Genomic DNA, 22,886 nt, shown 5'->3' on the forward strand with positions numbered 1-22,886 from the left:
TACAAATTTCTTGGTACTCCTCCCTCTAGGAGATAAAATTTAATTCTCCTCCATTTAAATATGGGCTAGACTTAGTGACTTGCTTATATCAGAAAGACTCTGAAGTATAACTGAGTATGTATGTATGTACTATGTGTGTAACTTCACAGTAAAAAACCTAGAAGACACCACCTTGGCCAAGTTCCCAGAGCTAACATCACCAGTGTTATATCATGTACCCCCTGATATCAGGAACTGAGAAAGGCACTTTGCCTCTGGTATTCTTTTTCTTAACATATGACCCCAGTCTAATCTTGAGAAAACACCAGACAAGGCCAAATTAAGGGACATGGCACAAAATAAGTAACCAACATTCCTCAAATGTGCCAGGGTTATGGAAGACAAGGGAGGACAAAGAACCTGTCAGATTGGAGGAGACTAAGGAGGTACAACAAGCAAATACAATGTGGCATTCTGCATTTGATTCCAGGACAGAAAAAAGGACATCAGTGCAAAAACTGGAATCCTAATAAAGTCTGTAGTTTAGTTAATAGTAATGTTACCAATGTTAATTTCGGTAAATGTGTCATGGTTATGGAATGTATTAACGTTAGAGGAAGCTGGATAAAGATTATACAGAAACTCTCCATAGTATTCTTGCAAGTCTTCTATAAATCTAAACTTATTTTCAATTATTTTTAAGTGGGTAAAAGATCTGAACAGATATTTTACAAAGACAAATATACGAATGGCCAATACATGTGAAAAAGTACTCAGTATCATTAGTCATTGGAGAAAGGCAAATTAAAACCACAATGAGATAATCAATACACACCCACCTGAACAGTTAAAATTAAGAAAACTGTCAACACCAAATGTGGGAAACGATGTGGAGCAATCAAAGCTTTGCTACATTTGATTGGGAGTATAAAATGATATAATTTTAGAAAATGGTCCTGTGATTTCTTACAAAACCAAATTAACTTAATACCGAGCAATTGCACTCCTACATATTTACTCAATATAAACAAAATATATGCCCATATAAAAATTTTACATGAACTTTCATAGAAGATTTAACCAAAAGACAACCTACTGAATAGGAGGAGATATTTGCAAATGACATATCTGATAAAGGGTTAGTATCCAAAATACATAATGAACTCTGCAATTCAACACCAAAAGAATAAACAATCCAATTAAAAATGGGCAGAAGACATGAACAGACATTTCTCCAAAGAAGACATACAGATGACCAACAGACACATGAAAAGATGATCAACATCCCTCCTCATCAGGTAAATGCAAATGGAAACCACAATGAGTTATGACCTCATATCTGTCAGAATGGCTACAATCAAGACAAGAAATAAGAAGTGTTGGCAAGGATGTGGAGAGAAATGAATCCTCTTGTGTTGTTGGTGGGAATGCAAATTGGTGCAGCCACTGTGGAAAACAGTATGGAGGTTCCTCAAAAAGTCAGAAATAGAACTACCCTATGATCCAGTAATTGTAGTAGTATTTACCCAAAGAATACAAAAACACTAATTTGAAAGGATATATGCACCCCTATGTTTATTGCAGCATTATTTACAATAGCCAAGTTATAGAACGGCCCAAATGTCTCTTGATAGATGAATGGATAAAGAAGATATGGTATATATACAATGGAATATTATTCAGCCATAAAAATGAATGAATCACTATATTGTACACCTAAAACTATATAACTATATATATACTATATATATATATATAACTATATAACTATATATATATATATATATATATATATATATATACTATATATATAACTATATATATACTATATAACTATATAACGCTGTATGTTAACTATACCATAATTGTCAAGCTGGAATTAAGAAGACACATAAGCCATGAAATGTTTACTAGCTGGATGCCAAAGGCTTGGTGTCAAAGTGGCTGAAGGTGAGAGTGTTTAAAGTTGGTACAAACTTAAATGGTAACCAAAGACATTATGGCCATTGGACAACATTTAATTATTACCAAGCTACTGCTATGTGCTGGCTAGCTGTTATATCCTGAGAAAGAAATTACTTCATGGGACAAAAAGGGGCAGAATAAGTGAGACAGTGCTGAATTGGTAACAGATATTCAAAAGGATAAAGAAGGGTTAGAGTAGCACAGAAGAGAGCAAAGGCTGTAGTTGTTCGATATCACTGTCAGGATCTTGACATTGTGTCCCAGAATCCCAAGGAAGTCACATTGCAAAGACAAGGAACTCCAACCCATGGAGATTCCCACATCCTAGGAAAGCAAGTTCCATGGCCCTTGCCAGACTTGCTTTTTCCTTACTTGGCACATTCTAGAGTAGTGGTTCTTAACTAAGGGATTTCCATCTATTAGAATGTGTTTGGAAAATTGTAGAGATATTATGGCTGTCACAATGTTTGGAAGGTGCTATCGACATTTAGTGGATGGAGGCCAGTGATGCTAGTTGTTCTGAAATGTGTGGGATAATGCCATATAATAAACAGTTATTCTGTATCCCACACAGTTTTCAAAATATTCTAGCAAGCTTTATTAATATAGATGAGAAAAAATAATATAGGTGAAAAAAAAATTTGTCATTATCTGAATTTTGTCTTACCTCAACAGTAGCTTTTATTGTACTGTTTTCCTGTTATTTATATTTTACTTTCTTACATGTAATGGCTCCCAATCCTCTTACTTTTCTTAAATATAAACTTATTCACTTTAAGTTGGTGCAATCATGTATATCATTATGCTGTCTGATGTAGTCATGCCATTGCATTTATATATTGAAATAAATATCATTTTATTGTAAATTACTTTCCTTTCATTTCTCATTCATATTTCAGTTAGGTCATTATATTGATTTTTTTTGAAATTATATATGTAGGTAGGTTATATTATCTATGAACTTCATTTCAAGATAGTGAAGGGGGAGTCACAAAATATTTGTTATCAAGAGGGAGTATTAGGTCTCATAGGAATGAAAACCACTGATCTAGTGCTAAGAAGGCAAGATGAATATGGATAATAAGTAAGGCTTGAGGTTGTTGAAATCCTGGCTCATTATTACCAAAGTAGAAGGAACAAATCATCAGTACGAGTGAACCACTAGAGCAGAAAATTTCTGCCTAAAGGAATCATTACTAGTGTGTGTCAGGCTCTTTTCTCCAGCTTGCCATTTCATGCTCACAACAACCCTATAAGATAGGTACTGTTATCCCCATTTTTCGGCTGAGGTCATTGGACTTGAAAAAGATGAAGTAAGTTGCTCAAGTTCTCTTAATCATTGAGTGGCGGAGCCTAGAGTAGAGCTCAAGTCTTTCTGATGCCAAAGACACAGGTTTTCTATTATCTTAGGCTCTCTAAGAGCAAGCTGGAGAAGAAAGTGCTGGACATCCCCATCCCTCTACAGAATAATCAGTCCATGAAGATACATGAGTGAGGATCTTACAGCATTTTTTAAGAGCTTCAAGCTGTGCTAAGAAATCATAAAATAATAACACAGAAACCCCTGTCAATGAATTTCTAACCTAATTGGATACATAAAATGTATGATATGTACAAGGTTAAATTAGAGGAAGGAGAGAAAATGGTGATAGCTGGAGGAATAGCAAGGACAGTTGTGTATGTGTGCGTGTGTGTGTGTGTGTGTGTGAGAGAGAGAGAGAGAGAGAGAGAGAGAGAGAGAGAGAGATGTCCCATGTGTGTCTGAAGGAAATTTCAACAAAGATGTACTGAGTGCCCACTATGTGCATGGTAAAAAACAAAAAGAGATTGAAGACCTAATGAAATGATGGGGCAGGAAACCAGTCTTTGAGGAGGTGGGAGGAGATGGGGCCAGAGCACAGGTGTAAGGGCACACCTATTTGTCAGAGTCCGGAGGCCCACAGGAGAAGGGGATTGCAAAAGGAAAGAAATGTGGGAGGCAGGGTATGGAATCACCAGCCAGCCCTGCTCTGCAAAGGCCAGGATGAAGTCATCCTTACCCATTGAGCAAGAGTCAATAGAGGAGGGGTAAGTTGAGAGACCAAAAGACCAGAAAAGGTTTGGGACATGCTGTGGGCATAAACAAAGCCAAAGAATCAACAATAGATGAATAAAAGATTGTGGAGCTGCCTGCAGGGCTCTGGTGAAGTTAAGCTGCAGGGATTAATGCGTTTGTTGATTATCCACTTTGAGCGCTACCCATAGTAAATATTCAACCCCAGGCAGCCGCCTCTGCAACCTCCCCACTCTTGGCCCCCTAGCCAATGTTCTGTCTCATTTTCTCCTAAATTGTGGGCAATCTGAGCAACAAATTATGAACACAGACTATACACATATACGGTTGGCTGTTATAATCAAAATTTACAACAAAATTAATCTGACACATATTTAATGATATGCATAATTGTTATTGTACTGGGTGGCAATTAGGCATAAATTGTAAACAGTTCACATAAGTGCCTGTAATTAGAATTACTTCCACACAGTTAAACTAAATTCTTTGTTTCTTTGTTGAGTTTGTCAGCTCTTGTATATCCCTCAACTGTATCCACCTCAACAGTGCAGATAATCAACCACCTTCATCAAGCACTTGTTATCATTAGAAGATGCTATCTGGGGTCTTCTCACCAAATAACTATCTCTGGCTGCCACTCGTAGTGTCCTTTCATCTTGTGCCCATCAAGAGCCAGCCCTCTCTCATGAAGCCTTCTGCTAAACTCAGAGGGTCTTCCCTACCCCCTCACAAGGGATTTCAGGTGGGGACAGAGGAGAAAGGCTTGTTGACTAGTGGCAACATAGGGGAAGAAATGGGTTCTGCATCTTATTACCTGGGACACCAGGGGCAAGTGGATCACAGGGCAAGGGAAAATGGCTGAATTCAACACACATACATCCTCCTCTCTGCCCCTGATCTACAGTCATCTTCATAGCTGGCCTTAAGGGGATAGATTCATACTAAAAACAAAACCCTTCTCCAGCCTAACCCTCAACACATCCTTACCTTAATTCAATGAAGTTATTACCTGAAACGCCTTTAAACTTCAGACTTGAGTTTCTTTTATTTGTCCATTAAAAATAAATGGTTTTATATACACAGTGGAATACTACTTGACAATGAGAAAGTATGAAATATGGCCTTTTATAGCAACGTGGATGGAACTGGAGAGTGTTATGTTAAGTGAAATAAGTCATACAGAGAAAGACAGATACCATATGTTTTCACTTTTATGTGGATCCTGAGAAACTTCACAGAAGACCATGGGGGAGGGGAAGGGAAAAAAAAGTTAGAGATGGAGGGAGGCAAACCATGACAGACTCTTAAAAACTGAGAATAAACTGAGGGTTGATGGGGGTGGGAGGGAGGGGAAAGTGGGTGATGGGCATTGAGGAGGGCACCTGTTGGCATGAGCACTGGGGGTTGTATGGAAACCAATCTGACAATAAATTTCATATTTAAAAAAAATAAATGGTTTTGAAAAACCCCCAAAAAGCCAGAATATTGATGGGAGTACTTGTCAGTAGACTAAGCTTCAGAATCAGATAGACCTGGATGCTACAACATTCTAGCAGTGAAATTTTGGTGTTTACTCTCTCTGAACCTCAATTTCCTCATCTGTAAAATTGTGATTATAACTGAGTCTGCAATGTATGGCTGTTATAGATTGCTTATGAAGATTTTATGTACATAAAACATTAGTACACTGACTGGAGAATAGTAAAATTTCATTAACTATTAGCTGCATTTATTATTATACTCGTTACTGTTGCTTTTAGCTGTGGCCATGACTTTCTCTTTACCGTGACCATCCCTCCATGTTGTTTACTTCTGTAGGGAGAAGAACTGCCGGAAATGAATGCATGAAATGCTAGTGGTGAAATCTGGATGTTGAAGTCACAGATGACCTTAAATAAACTGAACAGCACAGATGGCTCAGACCCTCATCTATATTCCAATTTTGTTAGAGGGAGGTTGGTGCTGACCTGGTACATGGTGGAAACTGGTATTTAGAGGAGGAGATCAAAGTCAGACCATATTAAAATGATCATTAGAAACATTTGCTTAATCACCAAAAATGTATTAACTGAACCCCCAATGCAAGGCACTGGGGAGACAGAAGTGATATAGACAGGATATTTTAGGAAGGGAGAGAGAACATGTCCATTGAGTCTAACAAAGGCACCCATCCTGGGTGGTAGCATCCAGGATGGATGAAGTATTCCTCTCTGCTCAGAAGGCTCAGGGAAGCTTCTCTTCAGAGAAATAGGCCTTAAAGCAAATGTGGGAATGTATTAAATGGTATAATACACATATTTAAAATCCAGTAAGAGTCAAAAGGCATTTTTCTATATAGCTGAATTTTCTGAACTTACTTTTTGCCTCCTAAAATGAAATGGATGCTATGGCTACTATTTTAGTTACCATTCCCCCATAACAAACTACCCCAAGAATTAGTGAAATAAAACAATTGAATTATACTCATGAATTCTATGGGGTGAGAATTTTGATAGGTCACAGCAAGAATAGGTTGTCTCTGCCTCACAATGTCTAGGGTCCTCACCATGGAAAATTTTATGACTGGAGGGTACCAGACAGCTACAAAGTGGGACCATCTCAAGGCATCTTCCCTCACATATCTGGCAATTGATGCTGATTGTCACTGTCACCTTCTGTTAGTGCTCTGGTAATGCTCTATTGGTCCAAGATGTCATGGCCATTCTATTTTCAAAGGGAGGGGACCTAGATGTCACTTATCAATGAATAGAATATTGAAGAATTTGAAGATATGAAGTACACCCTACACATTTTGTTTGGACCCCATTTCTGTCTCCAAGAACTGTCAACAAGAACACCTCTACATGGCCTCTCCATGTGACTTGGTTTTCTTCAGAGAATAGTGGCCTCAGGACTATTGAATTTCACACATGTTATGTAAGTGCCCCAAAAGCAAATTTACAGAAAACAAGGCAAAAGCTGCATCACTTTTTATGACCCAGCCTTGGAAGTTACATTCTGGGAGCTACTATTGTGCCCACATGCCCTAGTCATTCTCCATTGTTCCAAACTCTCACAATCCTTTTAGGATTAGGGAGATGACATCAATTCTATCTTTTGATAGGAGGAACATAAACGAATTTTTGGATATGTTTCAAACCTTCCTTAGCTATCCATCCTTCAAAGCCGCAACCATTGAATACCCACCCATTGACTAAACAAGGGGCAAGAATTCTAAAAGCATTTGTTCATTTATTCATTAAATATGTATTGAATGCTTACTATGAGGCAGGCACATAGGTTCTGGGACACAGACATGAAAAATATAAATATATAAATGATTACATAATTACCACTTTCTAGGTGCTAAGAAAAATGATGATATATTGAAATGGAGCCTAATTAGATGGAGGTGATCGTATTGGCAGGGAAGTTAATTTAGATGGGGCAGCCAGACATTGTCTATTTGATGTCAATTTAAGGACAGTACAGAGGATAAGGAAGAGCTAACCACATCAAGTTTGGGGGAAGGACATTTTAGGCAGAGGAAATAGCATGTGCAAACATTCTGAAGCAGAAAATAATTTACAGATTCAGGAAACTGAAAGAGGATCCCATATGTGGCCAGAACATAGAATAACAATATATGATGAAGTTGGGATCAAACTCTTAGCAGTTTAACAGATTCATTCCCCCTTAGCCTGCCTTCCTCTCCTATCAGGCACCCTCCTTTTCTTATTTGAGTATATTTGACACAGGGTATTACATTAGTTTCAGGTGTACAACATAGAGATAGACAACTCTATACATTATGCTGTGCTCACATTCGTAGCTACCATCTGTCACTATGCAACACTATTACAATACCATTGACTATATTTTCTATGCTGTGCCTTTTATTAGCACCCTCTTTGTTTCTCTGCAATTTACTTGTTGTCAGAAGGATTTTAGTAAGGGAAACATAACAGTTAAGTAAAGAGAGAAGGAAATATGGTTCTTGCAAAAACAATAGGGTGGAGCTAGTCTTGTCTTATTGTTTGGGCTGCCATTAAAAGCCAGATGTCGGACAGCAGAATTCAAAATTTCCAAAAGCTGCTCAATCAACTAATATGTGAAATAGCTTGGTGCCCAGCTTGTATTTTACTTGCCAAAGATGATAGTGGGCTCTGGTAAAACCGAGAAGCTTCAGAAGCTTGGCTTCTAGCTTCTGCTTTCAGCTGTCAGACTACTATATAGTAATTACATACCTTCTTAGTCAATATTTCTTTACTATATCAAAGCAGAAAAGAGCCCAATGACAACATCATCATTATTGTCATCATTATAACTTCTAACAAAATAATTAACATGTATTGAATATCTCTAATGCACCAAGGGTTTTACATACATTATCTCTTTATTTAAATTTTTTAATGTTTATTTTTGAGAGAGAAGGAGACAGAATGTGAGCAGGGGAGGAGCAGAGAGAGAGAGGGAGACAGAAAATCTGAAGCAGGATCCAGGCTCTAAGCTGTTAGCAAAGAGCCCAATGCAGGGTTCAAACTCACGAACCATGAGGTCATGACCTGGACTAAAGTCTGACACTTAAATGACTGAGCCACCCAGGAGCCCTGTATACATTATCTCTTTTAATGCTCATAAAAGCCTAGTAAGGAAAGATAGATACTAGTATTGCCATTTTACACATGAGGGATTTAAAGATCAGTGAGGCTAATTTACTTGTCTAAGGTCACAGAGCTAGGACTCACAAACTAGTCTGTCCTAGTGTTAATCCCACTCTTTAAGCATAATTAAATACTGTAATTTTTTCAGATAGTGAAAAATACAAAGAGGTCCCTGAAAATTTTGCATATGCAGTGCCCCTAAAGCTGAATATTTCTGAATTTCTCCCTTTTATCCAGATGCCTGTCTTCATATAGGCCAAATTGAACTGTGTCCTGTGCAAAATTATCTACCCTTTCTCAAGGCATTGCCTTCATACTCTAATTCAGATTTTTCTCATAGGATATCTTATTTGTATTCTGGTTTAAGAATCAAGTCCTTAAACTTACACAAACCACCATTTTGAGCTTCAGTTCTCCTTGGAGAGCATGGCATATAATCAGCCTCCTTAAGTACTTTGAATTAAGTGATATGCAGAGAACAGCCTGCGTTTAATAGATCTCCTTACCTGATCTCAATGGGGCACTGTTTCAGGTATTAAAAAAAAGAAACCCAATTAGCTCTAATTGCTGCTCTCCATGGATGTGTTGCCTTCTCATTGGCAGATGGCAGGCAGCTGGTGTTGTGGGAGAGGCAATAACGCTTAAATTTTCCAGGTGGAGATATCCCTCCCTCTTCTTCGCATTTTTCCCCTTCAATGTATTCTACACCTTACAAATCTCCAAGACCTATGACTCTAGATTTAGGAATATGGGTATTAGAAATTAATGACTTTTTCAGTAGAGGCCAGTCCCATTCTCAGAAAGTCAGGCCACTGGATCTTCCCTTGGCTTGGCTTAGTTGAACAAATATTTACTGGGTGTAGGCTGTATGTCTGGGACTGTGTAGGTGGTCCAATAGTTAGACTGAAGAGTTTTCAAGGTAAATTCATATGCTTTTTGTGCTCATAATAGTGCTATAAACATAGTGGGTATTTACTTTAGATTTCTAATTAACATATTTATATATTAAATTTATACTTAAATTTATATTTAACATATTTATATATTAAATTTATACTTAACAAATGTATTAAAATATGAATAAGTGAATACTTCAGGCTGCCTTTCCAAGGACTCGTGGCAATGCTATTCTCTGACCCTCGAGGAAATGCTAAAGATTCTCTACTCCTTACCACAAATTCTACTGTCAAATTTGCCCTAAGACAATCTCTGATTGTAAGAACTGGAAGTAACCTTATGACATTATATAGTTCAGCTTCTACTTTAGGCAGGTGAACCACTACCCTGCAGGATAAATATCGGCATTGTATAATAGAAGAACAATTTACTAGGAGTCAAACAGAGGTATAACCATCCCCTAATTAATTGTGTGACTTAAGTTATTTAATAATCTTATCTTTTTTATTTATTTAAAAGTGTTTTAATTTTATTTTGAGAGAGAGAGAGTGAAAGAGAAAGGCAAGGGCAGAGAGAGAGAGAGAGAGAGAGAGAGAGAGAGAGAGAGAGAATCCCAAGCAGGTTCCGTGCTGACAGTACAGAGTCTGACACATGTCTTCATCTTATGAACCTTGAGATCTGAACTGAAATCAAGAGTCTGATGTTTAACCAACTGAGCCACCCAAGTGTCCCAATCATATTTATTTTTAAGTGTTCATTTGAATACCCATTCTGTGTCAGGCCCTGTTCTAAGTGCTGGGAAGATTTGGAGATGAAAGTGGGTTAGAGACAAATGAAATGAATAGGACATACTCTTTGACTTTAAGGAACTCATTAAGTGGAGAGAAAAGACACATATGCAAAGAATTACTGTATCGTTATCAATGCTAAAATACAAATATATGCAAAGTGCTTCAGTAGCATAGGGAAAAAGAAGGCCTAAGTTTAGAGGGGTGGTGAAGGATGAGGGATGTTTCACAGAATTTGCAACACCTGACATCTGATACTTGAGTTAGGCTTGAAGGATGGAAACAGGAGGGGAAATCCAGGAGAGGCGAGGCAGAGGTAAAAAGAAAAGGATCATGTGCAAAGTCATGGAGTCATAAAGAGTATGAGATCTTCATTCTGTTCTTAATTGGGGATCCTTGTGGCAAAGGTTGATTAAACACAGGAGGGATGTGGACAAATTTTCATTGCAGGAAGATCACTCTAGTGACAGTGTAAGTAAGAGCCTAGGAAACCATTCTCATTTCATGCCCAACCTCTTGCCAGCCTTTATGGTTGCACTACCATAGGGGAATGAGAAGAACATCAGATAAACAGCTTGTACTTTTCCCCTTGGTTTTCCATTATAGATATGGGAATACATTGCTAGGCATTGTTATGCTCAATGGATATTGAGCTGCCCTGTCTTGGATGATAGTAACGAATGTTAAATTTAACATCTATGCTATTCACACTTTTTTGATACTTAGGGCACTGTGGGGGAATACAGTATTGACAAGGTCCTTGCCCTTAGAGAACTTATAACTTACCTGTGAGAGAAGTCTCCTCAGTGTCTAGAGATGCTTCCATGCTACTATATAAAAGTGGGCTGTTTACACTCTGGAAAACAGTGTGGAGGTTCCTCAAAAAATTAAAAATATATCTACTCTATGAGCCAGCAATAGAACTGCTAGGAATTTACCCAAGGGATACAGGGGTGCTGATGCATAGGGGCACTTGTACCCCAATGTTTATAGCAGCACTTTCAACAATAGCCAAATTATGGAAAGAGCCTAAATGTCCATCAACTGATGAATGGATAAAGAAATTGTGGTTTATATACACAATGGAGTACTACGTGGCAATGAGAAAGAATGAAATATGGCCCTTTTTAGCAACGTGGATGGAACTGAAGAGTGTTATGCTAAGTGAAATAAGCCATACAGAGAAAGACAGATACCATATGTTTCCACTCTTATGTGGATCCTGAGAAACTTAACAGAAGTCCATGAGGAAGGGGAAGAAAAAAAAAAGAGGTTAGAGAGGGAGGGAGCCAAAGCATAAGAGACTCTTAAAAACTGAGAACAAACTGAGGGTTGATGGGGGGTGGGTGACGGGTATTGAGGAGGACACCTTTTGGGATGAGCACTGGGTGTTGTATGGAAACCAATTTGACAATAAATTTCGTATTAAAAAAAATAAAAATAAATAAAAAAATTAAAAGAGTGGGCTGTTTAACAATTCTCTTAGAGAAAGACAAACATCATATGACTTCACTCATATGAGGACTTGAAGAGACAAAACAGATGAACATAAGGGAAGGGAAACAAAAATAATATAAAAACAGGGAGGGGGACAAAACAGAAGACTCATAAATATGGAGAACAAACTGAGGGTTGCTGGAGGGGTTGTGGGAGGGGGGATGGGCTAAATGGGTAAGGGGCATTAAGGAATCTACTCCTGAAATCATTGTTGCACTATATGGTAACTAATTTGGATGTAAATTTTAAAAAATAAAAAATAAAATAAAATAATTCTACTTATTGTATAATTTACAATGATATGTTAAACTTTGATGACTTTTCTGTAAGTAATTTATTTACATGATTCCCACCTCAAAAGGTACACTTCCACTCCACCTAATTTCTCTTCCAAGAAGCAATTAATTTCACTGAATTCATATTCCTCAATAGTCTATACATCTATAATTAAGTATAAATATTATTTGTTTTACCTTTTGTTACACAAATGGTATCATACTATACACACTGCACTACACTTTGTTGTACTTACAATATACCAGGGAACTCTTTCCATATTAGCACATGTGGAGCTTACTCATTCTTTTATGCTGTTTTTGTTTGTTTATGGATGTACTGTATTCCATTGTGTGGATGTAATTTAACTTATTGAGCCAGTTAAGTTGATTTTAATATTTTATTTTAATAAATAATCCTGGAATGAGAAACTAAAATGAATTTTAATCCCATGACATTTTTAACTCATGCATTTTTATCAAGACTTTAGGTGGGAAAAAGAGACAGATTTGGATTTAGATTGCATTACATTATGTTTCTACTTCTTCTCACTTCACATCTAACTCATGTTTTCCTAAGACAGGTCATCTACAGTGATGTCCTCTATGGTCCAAGACAACCATTTTGGGCACTCCAAGATTCTGAGCTCCCCTGAGTTAGTGGAAAAATCATGGATTTGGTGCTAAACAGACCTTGGGTCCAAATTGTTATTCTGATATTATTACTGTCTGGCTGGACTGTTTTGAACAAGTGAATCAATTTCTGGGACTCAGTTGTGATATCTGTAAAACTGGAAAAATAACAGTAGATACCTCACAGTGTTGCTATGAGACTTTAGCACAATAGTCCATGCAAAGAACTTAGCACAGCGCCTAGAACCTACATAATATCCAACAAATCAAAGTTTAACACACTTTTTGTTCGTTAATGTGGATAAAGTTGATGAAACAAAGGAAAACTCATCAATTTCATAGTAACTATTCTTGACACTGTAGAAAGATTTCCACTTTGCCAGAGTTTTCAGAAAGTGCCAAGAACAACTAGAAAAATCAAACTTTCTTTTAGTGAGGTCTACATTCCTCATTTCACCAATTTTCCCAGAGCGACTTTTACATCCTTGTTTCTTAGGGTGTAAATAATAGGGTTGAGAGCAGGGGTGAGCACTGTATACAGAAGGGAAAGCAACTTCAATAAGTCTTCATACTGTGGCCCTGATGGGAAGCCATAGACAATGCCCAGTGTTCCATAATACAGACTGACCACTATCAGATGGGAGGAACAGGTGGAGAAGGCCCTCTGCTTCCCTGTGGTAGAAGGGATCCTCAGAATGGTGGAGATGATGTGAGTATAAGATGCTAGAGTTAGCATGAAGGGGCCAAGGGCAAATAAAGAGGTACATATAAAAGAGGTCATCTCAGCTACTTGAGTATCAGTGCAGGCCAGTTTCATGATGGGCTTCAAATCACAGAAGAAGTGGTCAATCTCATTGGTCGTGCAGAATGTTAACTGAAAAGTGAGGATCATGAGAAGGATGGGTGCCAGAAATCCAGCCACCCAAGAGGCACCAGCTAGCTGTAAGCAACCCCGGTAGTCCATTATGCTGGAGTAATGCAATGGGTTACAGATGGCTATGTAGCGATCGTAAGACATTACAGCCAGGAAGAAGCATTCTGTGGCTACTAGAGCAGCAAAAAAATAAAACTGGCAAGCACATCCTGGGAAGGAAATAGGCACGTGAGCTGATAACAATGTCCTCAGCATCATGGGCTCAATGGTAGTGGTGTAGCCAATCTCTAGGAAGGAGAAATGGCCAAGAAAGAAATACATGGGGGTGTGAAGGGAGCGATCAGCTGACACCACAGTTAAGATTACAATGTTGCCTATGACAGTCACCACATAGATGACCAGAAATACCCCAAAAAGAAGAAACTGAAGGCCATGAAGATCCCCAAAACCCAAAAGGATGAATTCTGAAATTTGAGTCATATTTTCTTCTTCATTGCTAGCCATGACTTAGATCTAAAAATAAAAATATAAATATAAAGAATGACCATTGATCAAATATTATTTTTGATCAAACTGCCTAGAAGCATCATACATATCAAGCATAGTTGCCTTCTTCTGGAAGTTCAAGATTCTTAATCTTAATTAATAAATTTGACCACAGTCTCCCCAAGATCCATTTGGAAAGCTAATCCATGACTTCAATTACCCCATAATATATAGAATGTATGGGGCCTTGAAACTGTGACTGTGACACATAAATATGCACATTTTTCCTGATATTTATTTAAAAAAAAAAACAGAGGGAAAAGTGTTCTATCCTTGGAGATATTATTCTGTTTTTTTTCCTACAGTTTTCCTGGTGTTTTTATCGGTAGTGAGTATTCTGAATCACTTATGTGTAAATTGTGTAAGGTCTATGATCAAATCTGTTTCCTGTTTTAGAAACTCCTTACCAATTAAATTATATGAATTGAAATTCATTATGTCGAAGGATGTTTAATCCTTAAAACTTATTTGATAATAAGTTCTCTAAACATTACTAGAGGAAGCATAGTGGCAAGAAAGGGAACTACTGATAGTAGGGTGATGGTTAGTTATAGTAAAAAAAGTCCTACCTGAATTCAAATTCCAGCTCTGCTACTTAATGGCTGTGTGCCTTTGAGCAAATCACATCACTTATCTGACAGCCAGTTACCCCATCTGTGGAATAGCATATAGGTTTGTATTACATGTTTTTCACAATCACTGGTCCATATTAGTTATTTAATACGTTCATTAATCCATTCAACAATATTAAGTGCCTACTATGTATTAAACTCTTTGAAAGGTGCTTAGAATAAAATAAGGAAAAAGTCAAGATTTTTTTAACAAGTCAGGAATACTCTCCACACCTCATGGAGTTAACATTTTAGTGGGAAATAAAGAATAAAAATGAAGAAAGAGACATAAAATAATTTTGAGTTGTCTACTATGAATGTAAAAAACAAAGACCCCAAATAGGAAATATGCTATATGTATGTGTGTTTGGGAGAGGGGTATATTGGTTGCAGTGGTCAAGAAAAGCATAAAAAAAATGAAACCTAAAAAAATGGGAAGGAGATGGTCACGTAAGAGTTGGGGGTGAGGGTGGTAGAGAGAGTATTCTAGACAGAGGTAATAGGATTTGAGGGAATGATTTAAAGTCTTAGAAAAACTGAAATAAACTGGAGAAAAAACAATAGATGGTAGAGGGGGAGTTGGATACATATAGAGAGAAATAAACAGAAAGAGGCAAAGAGAGAAATGAAGAAGAGGGGTGTAGGAAAAATAGAAAAGGGCCAGATCACTTAGGTTCTTTTAGTCCATGCTATGGAACATAGATTTTAAATACTATAGGAGGGCACCTGGCTGGCTCAGTTGAAACAGCATGTGACTCTTAATCTCATGGTTGTGATTTCAAGCTCCACATTGGGCGTGGAGATTACTTAAAAATACATAAGTAAAAAATAAACTTAAATATTATAGGAATTCACTGGAGGATGTTAAGCAGCATTGTAATCAAATTTAGAGCTTAAAATCACTTTTGATTCTGTGTAATCAATGAATTAGAGAAAAACTTTAATGAATGAGAATAAGACGGGTAAGAGACTATTTCAGTGAGAGATGATAGTAATCCTGAATAAAGTGTTTTGCAAAAAAAAAATGGACAGAGGACAGGTTCAAGATACATTTTGGAGGTAGAAATGCCAGGACTTACTAATAAATTAGATGTAAGGAGTAATAAAATGTGAGGTATCGAAGATAGCTCCTGAGTATCTGGTTTGAGTTACTGGTTTCATTTATTTAGATGGTGATAACATGGAGGAAAGGTTTAGGGGAAACACAAGTTCAATTTGGAGGTAATATGTTTGAGATGTTTATGAGAATCCTGAGTGTAGAGGAGAAGCAGACAGCTGCATTTGAGAGTATGTAGCCCAGAGAAGAGGGCTGGAATGAAATATAACCTTAGGAATTATTAGAATATAGATAATATTCAAGCCATGATAACAGACAAGACCTACAGAGAAATTATGGGTATATAAGAATGATTTACACTAAGCTTTAACACACTTTTTTCTCTTAGACCTGACAAAGAAGGACAAGAAAAGTATATTGAAAAAGAGGAGTCACTGAGGTAGAATGAAAACCAAGAGGAAATGAGAATTGACCCTACCTTTTTTGTATGCTAATGAAATGATCCAGCACGGAGGGGATATTGATGATGCACAAGTAAATAAGGACCAAATTGGGGAGTGAAATCTCTTAGTGAGACAGGATGGGTTACAGGGCACAAGTTAATCTTTGGTAAAGACAGGAACACTTCATCTTTTTAACAAGAGGAAAGCTAGATAAAACACACATTTGTAGTTACGTTGCTAGATTTAATCTTAGGAAGATGATGGAGTTTGCTTCTAACGGTTTCTCTTTTCTCAAAGAAGTAGGACCGTGTAAGTGAGGGTAGAGAAGGACATATGGGAGGTTTGAGGGAGTGGAAATGAAAAGAGTATCCTACTAGAACAAATACTATGATTGCCAGACAGTATGGAGTGGCAATTTGATCTTTGAGATCATAAATTTAAGAAGGTGAAACCAAACTGCTTTCTTGAATGATATTCTCTGGCAATGGTTAGCTGCCAGGGTGGAGTAGGCAAATAGTTGGTTTCAATAAGGTTTGGAATTTGGCCAAATGAAAACAATGGAAGAAAAGAGGGGCAAGAGAGTTGGGGGATATTTGAAAAAACAGTTGTAAGGAAGAACCATATGATAAGTGTTAAGTCTCTTCCACTTCTTTCCATGGATTATTAAAGACAGAAAGGACTTTAAAAATATCATCTGACCAACACTTTAATGTTGTAACTGAGAAAGAAGATCCAGGCAGGTAAACTGTCTTTTTTTTTGCATCTCAGATCTAGTCAGTAACAGAGAAGGAACTGCTCTGCCCTTATGTGTAATACGTGAATACCTGAAGAAAGACTTACCTTCAATTTAGTAATTTACATGTCGGGAGTTTAATACCTTTCAAAGAACTTTTAGATCCATCATCATTTTTAATACTCCCAACTATCTTGTCAGGTATTTGGGAGTAGGTCTTTGATTTGTCTCAACTGATTTTTCAGATGAAAAAACTGAGAATAATGATAATTTCACTACTATATTGTACATGTATTTCAATTATAACTCTTTCTCCTGGAGATAAAAAGTTAATCTTATGCATGTTGATGTAAATGTAAATTTACAAGATTCTAATTATATTATGAGACAGGAGTTTTTTGTCAGGTAACTGGATAATAGGAGCCATATGGAGATTGCTATCATTCAAGCTGAACAACAAATTAAGAAATTAAGGCAGATTTCCATGATGGATATGTTAAAAAAAAAACCCTGCTTTAGCAAAAAGGAGTTTGGAGGACAGGATTAAGTAAACTATATCAGAGCTATGGTGGGTGTCCAACAGAAGTAATACCTTCTTAGGAGAAGAGAGAGAAGGCATTCCAGGAAGAGGGAATAATGTGAATAAACAACCAGAAACCTGAGGATCGTGTTGACAATTGATTTTGGAAACACTGAGCAAAATATGTAAGGGGCTGAAGACAGAGAAGGGAGGAGGAGCACACATATTTTTGGAGAAAGAAAGAGTAGAAAAAGATTTTTTAAATGGGTCAAAGAAGTTGGAGAAACCAAGAGGGTGATATCACAGGGTGCAAGGGAGGAAAGAAACCATCAAAATTGTTAGTAAAGAGGGTGCAACGAATATTGGAGCACTGGGGCAAGAATCCTGACTGCACTGAGGTGAGGGATGGGGTGAAAAATAAAAACAACGAATGTGGGCTATTATTTCAAAAAGACTGGGTGAAGTAAAGGAAAGGGAGAGAGCAAAAAAAAAAAAAAAAAAAAAACCCACACAGGGGTAAAAGAGGATTGACAGAAGATATTCATATTTATTCTTGCTTTTGTTTTTTAGTAAAGGAAAAACCTGACCAAGATTCTAGCCAAAGAGTCTAAGTCCAGAGAGAAGGAAATATGAACGACATGTAAAGGATAAGTGATGGAGCAAGGAGTGTCTCAGAGGAGGTTAGAGGAGATGGCATGGGGAAATACACAAGTGGGGGCATGATCCTCAAGCAAGAAAGAGGGATAGTCTTTCAGAAGAGGAGAGGGGGTCAACATGGGTGTTGATAGTGATTATCAAGATAATTACCTCATCATTTTCCTTCCATTTGAGTTTGGAAACTTAAGCCATCCCTAGATGACTATGATGAGCCCACGGAAGAGATGTGCTCCTTGCTTCCTCAGAGCCTGTCTTCTGGTTTCATCTGTATATGTGGAGCCCAAAATACTTAGTGGAAACCAAAGTGAATTGCTAAGACAGGTAACTGGTGTGCTGTACCAGTACTATGTTGTTTGACCAGTAGATCCAGTAACAGCATGACAGATATGTTATTATATATCCTTTAAAAAGATTCAATAGGACCTTAAGAATCATGGCTTTCCAACCTTTCATCTCTTGACACCTATACTTTTCTCTCTAACTTCCCTGAGGCCCAACAGCCTTCCAAAACGAAGAACTAAGAGTTCATCACAAGAAGGCACTTTTAGTTTTCAAGTGGTTGCGGCCAACCCATTTTTAGCCCCTTTGGGTTTAGAAAGAGCCTAATGCTTGCCAATGTATCCATCTTCTAAACACTCCTAGCCTTCTGTAAGCAGGGACTGGTAAGATACAGTTCAAACAAGAAAACCAATTATTTTTAAGTTTGGCTCCCGAGGGAGTTTTGCTTTTTAATTGAAAGATCAATGTTTGCTTCTCATGACATCCTGAACTTCCATTCAGTGACTGCTGACTAAGTGGTGTGAAATTGGATATTGGAATATCTGACATGTCACATGGGTCAGAGCCACAATCCATCTAGGCCAGCCTCCAGAGGCTACTGAAAGCACTAAGCAGTAGCTTGGGAGGGTACAATGTGAAAAGCACTAGAACTAGTGACAGAAAATCGAGGTTCTAGACCTGGATCTCCCACTGAATGTGCAATCTGGTATATCAGTTGCCTTTACTGAATCCCGTTTTTTTCTACTTTGAATGGGGGCAATCATCCTTTTCCTACTGACTCCACAGGGTTGCTGTGGGACTCAAATGAGATGATGTGTGGGAAAGCCTTTATCAACTATAAATCTACATGCTCTGTGCTAATATCATATTTGAGAAGCATGAATGATGCTGCTGATCATGGAAGTTGAAGATAGTTTTGTCTTTGAGTTCAAAGATATCTGGATTCCGAAAGGTGGGAGCAATACTCTTACTTTTTTATATCATTAAATATAATTTGAAAACTTCTAAATCCCCTTCCCCCAAAGCTTTCAGTCAACCTTAAGTGATTCTACATTCTAATTAAAAGCACAACTGTTATAGTTTGGTTTTTATAATCAAATTAAAAGTCCTCTTACACAAGCTGCCGGAGATAGTGTTTTAAACCAGTTACCTTGTCATTTTTCCATCCTTGGTAAACAGATTACATCTGGCCTCCTGAGTAAGTTCCTTTAGTGCTGGTTCTATAAGTTTCTTTAGTGCTGGTTCTATATGCTTTACCTGCTTTCCAGGTTATACAGAAAAGTTATTGGTTGGAGGTAGTAAAACTTCTTTGTATAGCACTTAGTGAGTCCTCTCTCCAGTTTCTTAACAGCTGTGTGAACATCCTATAATGCTATGTAAACATCATATAAAACAGAGTCCTTGCAGAGATAGGACCATTGCCTGGTGTTCCAGGCCACCGTCATTGTCATCCCTTGGTTTCAAAGTTTACAAACAATATTGGATCCCTCTGTGTCAAGCAGTACTCTAAATGCTGGGGATATAAAGATGAAGAAAGGCTGGAAAACTGAACTATTGACTTTGGAGCTCAATGACTAGCGGAAGTGACAGATGCATAAAGTGATGGAATTGCAACATCATGAATGCAACAATAAGACTGTATAAGATGTAGATATAACATAGAGAAAAGAGTTTTGGGATCAGTTTGCAGAGGAACTAGTAACAGTGAAGGTCTATTGGAGGGCCCGCCATATGCATTGGGATTTTTTGTTTGTTCTTTTCAAAGCACTTTTTCATCTATTATTTCATTAATCTTTCCAATGCATTGGGTTTTGAAGGATGAATAGAAGTATTTCAAGCCAATAAGAAGATGGAAAGAGTTTCAGTCAGAGAAAATAATGCATGCCACTAAGGAGTGGCAGAAAAGAGGCAGGGAAATAGGCAGGCATGGAAGATGGAGGTCCCTGTACACTGTCTTAAAGAGTGTGGACTTTATCCTGAAGTCAATAAGAAGCCATTAAAGAGTTTTTAAATAGGAAAGCAGCATAGTCATGTTTGTATTTTAGAAAGCTATATATTTTGAGTGGCTATGCAAATGATATTAGAAGCAAAGGAAGAGACTCAAGGCAGGAAGTCCAGGGAGGAGTGGGCTATCTCAATTCAGGAGAGGATGGTGGTCATTGGAAAAAGAGAGCCAATGGCTTCAGACAATAGTAACAATATTGTCATTTTCACTAATACAATATATTCTCCTTTCACCATCATTCAAATTTATCAAAAGTAATTTGTGGAGGAAAATAATTTTCCTAGTATTTGCAAACATACAAATGGATAATAACTCTGAAGTTCATGTGTGACCTGGTTATTTAATATCAAGTCATATTTCCCATAAAACAACAACAGTCCCAAATCCCTGGCCATCCCAGAGAAATCCAAGAGAAAAATTTTCAAGTACAAAGTACTTGAAAAACTTTATGTTTGCAGTGAAACTTGTTCTCTAATAACATTTGTTGCATGAATAGATGAGTGAATGAATGAAGGAATAAATGTATGGGTATAATTTACTAACACAGGCAAGGGCCTGTACTAATTTTGGGGGGAGGTGCCAAGATGTCTCAGATATAGCTCTTGGCCTTAAGGGAAATAAAAAAAAATCTTTTAGCTGGACAGCTCACCAAAGTGACACCTCTTCCTTAATTGCCAGCTTGCTCGTCACAAAGGCCCAGCAGGAAGTTTTATTAAAAGAAAATCCAATAAATGTTACATAATCTTCAATATACAAAGAATACTAACCTAAAGATCACACAAGGCACCAGGTCTTTGATTTCAAGTTTGCAAATTTTTCAAAACTAAGTTTAATGAACAATACATAATTTGTGCATGGCAGGCAGTTAAAGCAGGATTAACTAAGCTTCCCTTCAACTCCAGACCACCAGTCTCCCTCCCCGAGGGCAACTGCTATAAACAGTTTGTTGTGGGTGCTTCCAGAAATTTTGTATGCTTATACCAGCATTTATATACATTTCAATTTTTCATATTTACACAAAAGACATTGCACATGCATAATAATTCTACAGAGCTTTTTAATTTGTCTTGGAGATCTTTCTGTATCTGCACACATAAATCAGTCTCATTCATTGTAACATTTGCATAGTGCTCCAGCATATGGGTAAGGCATTATTTATTTATTTATTTATTTTTGTCAGGGAGCTTGTTTTCTAAGAAATAAAACATTACCAGTATAGTGAAAATTCCTTTTGTCCCCAACCCAATATCTCTTGAGTCCCAGAGGTATCTATTATCCTACAGTTGATGTACATTCTCCATGTTTATGTATCGGTCCTCTTACTACATATGAATGTATCCATAACAGCATGTGGTAATATTTTGTATGTTTTAAATTTTGCACAAATGGCATCATAACTTTTTGCAACTTGCTTTCCTCCCCCCACTTTACATTTTTTTTTCATACCTGTTCCTGTTGATACATTTACTCATGGTTGTTCTACCTTGTTCTTTTTTATATGGAATACTGTGGATTTGTTTTTCCTTATACCTCACTTGCTAAAAAGAAGAGTCCGGGAGCTGGAATTATTTTTCTCTGATCCCTGCTTTGAGGTTGCCCTGGATGGACTAATCAAAGGATGAAAGATTCTTATAAATTTAAAATCTAGAACTGTTTTGGTCTAGAAAAGGAGGGACAATTCTGTTAATAAATTTTAATCATTATGAACAATGTTGCACTGAATATCCTTGAATACATTTCTCGTATTTCTTTTTTTTAATTTTTTTAATGTTCGTTTATTTTTGAGAGCACGAAAGAGATAGAGCATGAGTTGGGGAGGGGCAGAGAGAGAGGCAGATACAGAATCTGAAACAGGCTCCGGGGTCTGAGTTGTCAGCACAAAGCCCGATGCTGGGCTCGAATCCACAAACTGTGAGATCATGACCTGAGCCGAAGTTGGACCCTTCACCGACTGAGCCACCCAGGCACCCCAACATTTCTTGCATTTATTTGAGGTACCTGAGAGCTGAATTTTTGGTTCAGAGTATACTCATATTTTCATATTCACTAGGTACTACCAAATTGCTCTCTAAAGTGGGTGTACAAACACACATTCCCACACAGAATGTATAACAGCATCTATTTCCTCGCATTTAATATTGGCAGATGCTTTTCTTTGGGGCACTCTGAAGTCTACGCAGTAGTATCTCCGTGCTAATTTAATTTTCATTTCCCTGATTATTAGTGAGGATAAAAGCATGTTTTCATATATATACTAGCCATTCAGGTTTTCTCTTCTGTGCATCATCCAATATTTTGCCCATTGTTAGGTGTTTGTTTGTTTTTTGTTTTGTTTTTATTTTTTTATGAAAGGTAGTCATATATGTTATCTGTATCTGTCTGGTATATATTTGTTGCAGATGTCTTCTCCAGGTCTGTCAGCTGCCTATTA

At 37.3% G+C, this 22,886-nt stretch overlaps 1 protein-coding gene across 1 annotated transcript; it reads right to left on the bottom strand.

Moving 5' to 3' along the window:
• Positions 1–13,178: 13,178 nt before the first annotated feature.
• LOC123594451 (olfactory receptor 10A4-like) lies at positions 13,179–14,084 on the bottom strand. Its single transcript, XM_045471191.1, has one exon. The coding sequence runs from the start codon at positions 14,082–14,084 to the stop codon at positions 13,179–13,181; it is 906 nt and encodes a 301-aa protein (XP_045327147.1).
• Between the last annotated feature and the right edge of the window lie 8,802 nt (positions 14,085–22,886).

The sequence above is a fragment of the Leopardus geoffroyi genome, chromosome X, assembly GCF_018350155.1.
Source record: "Leopardus geoffroyi isolate Oge1 chromosome X, O.geoffroyi_Oge1_pat1.0, whole genome shotgun sequence".
NCBI classification, from domain to species: domain Eukaryota; kingdom Metazoa; phylum Chordata; class Mammalia; order Carnivora; family Felidae; genus Leopardus; species Leopardus geoffroyi.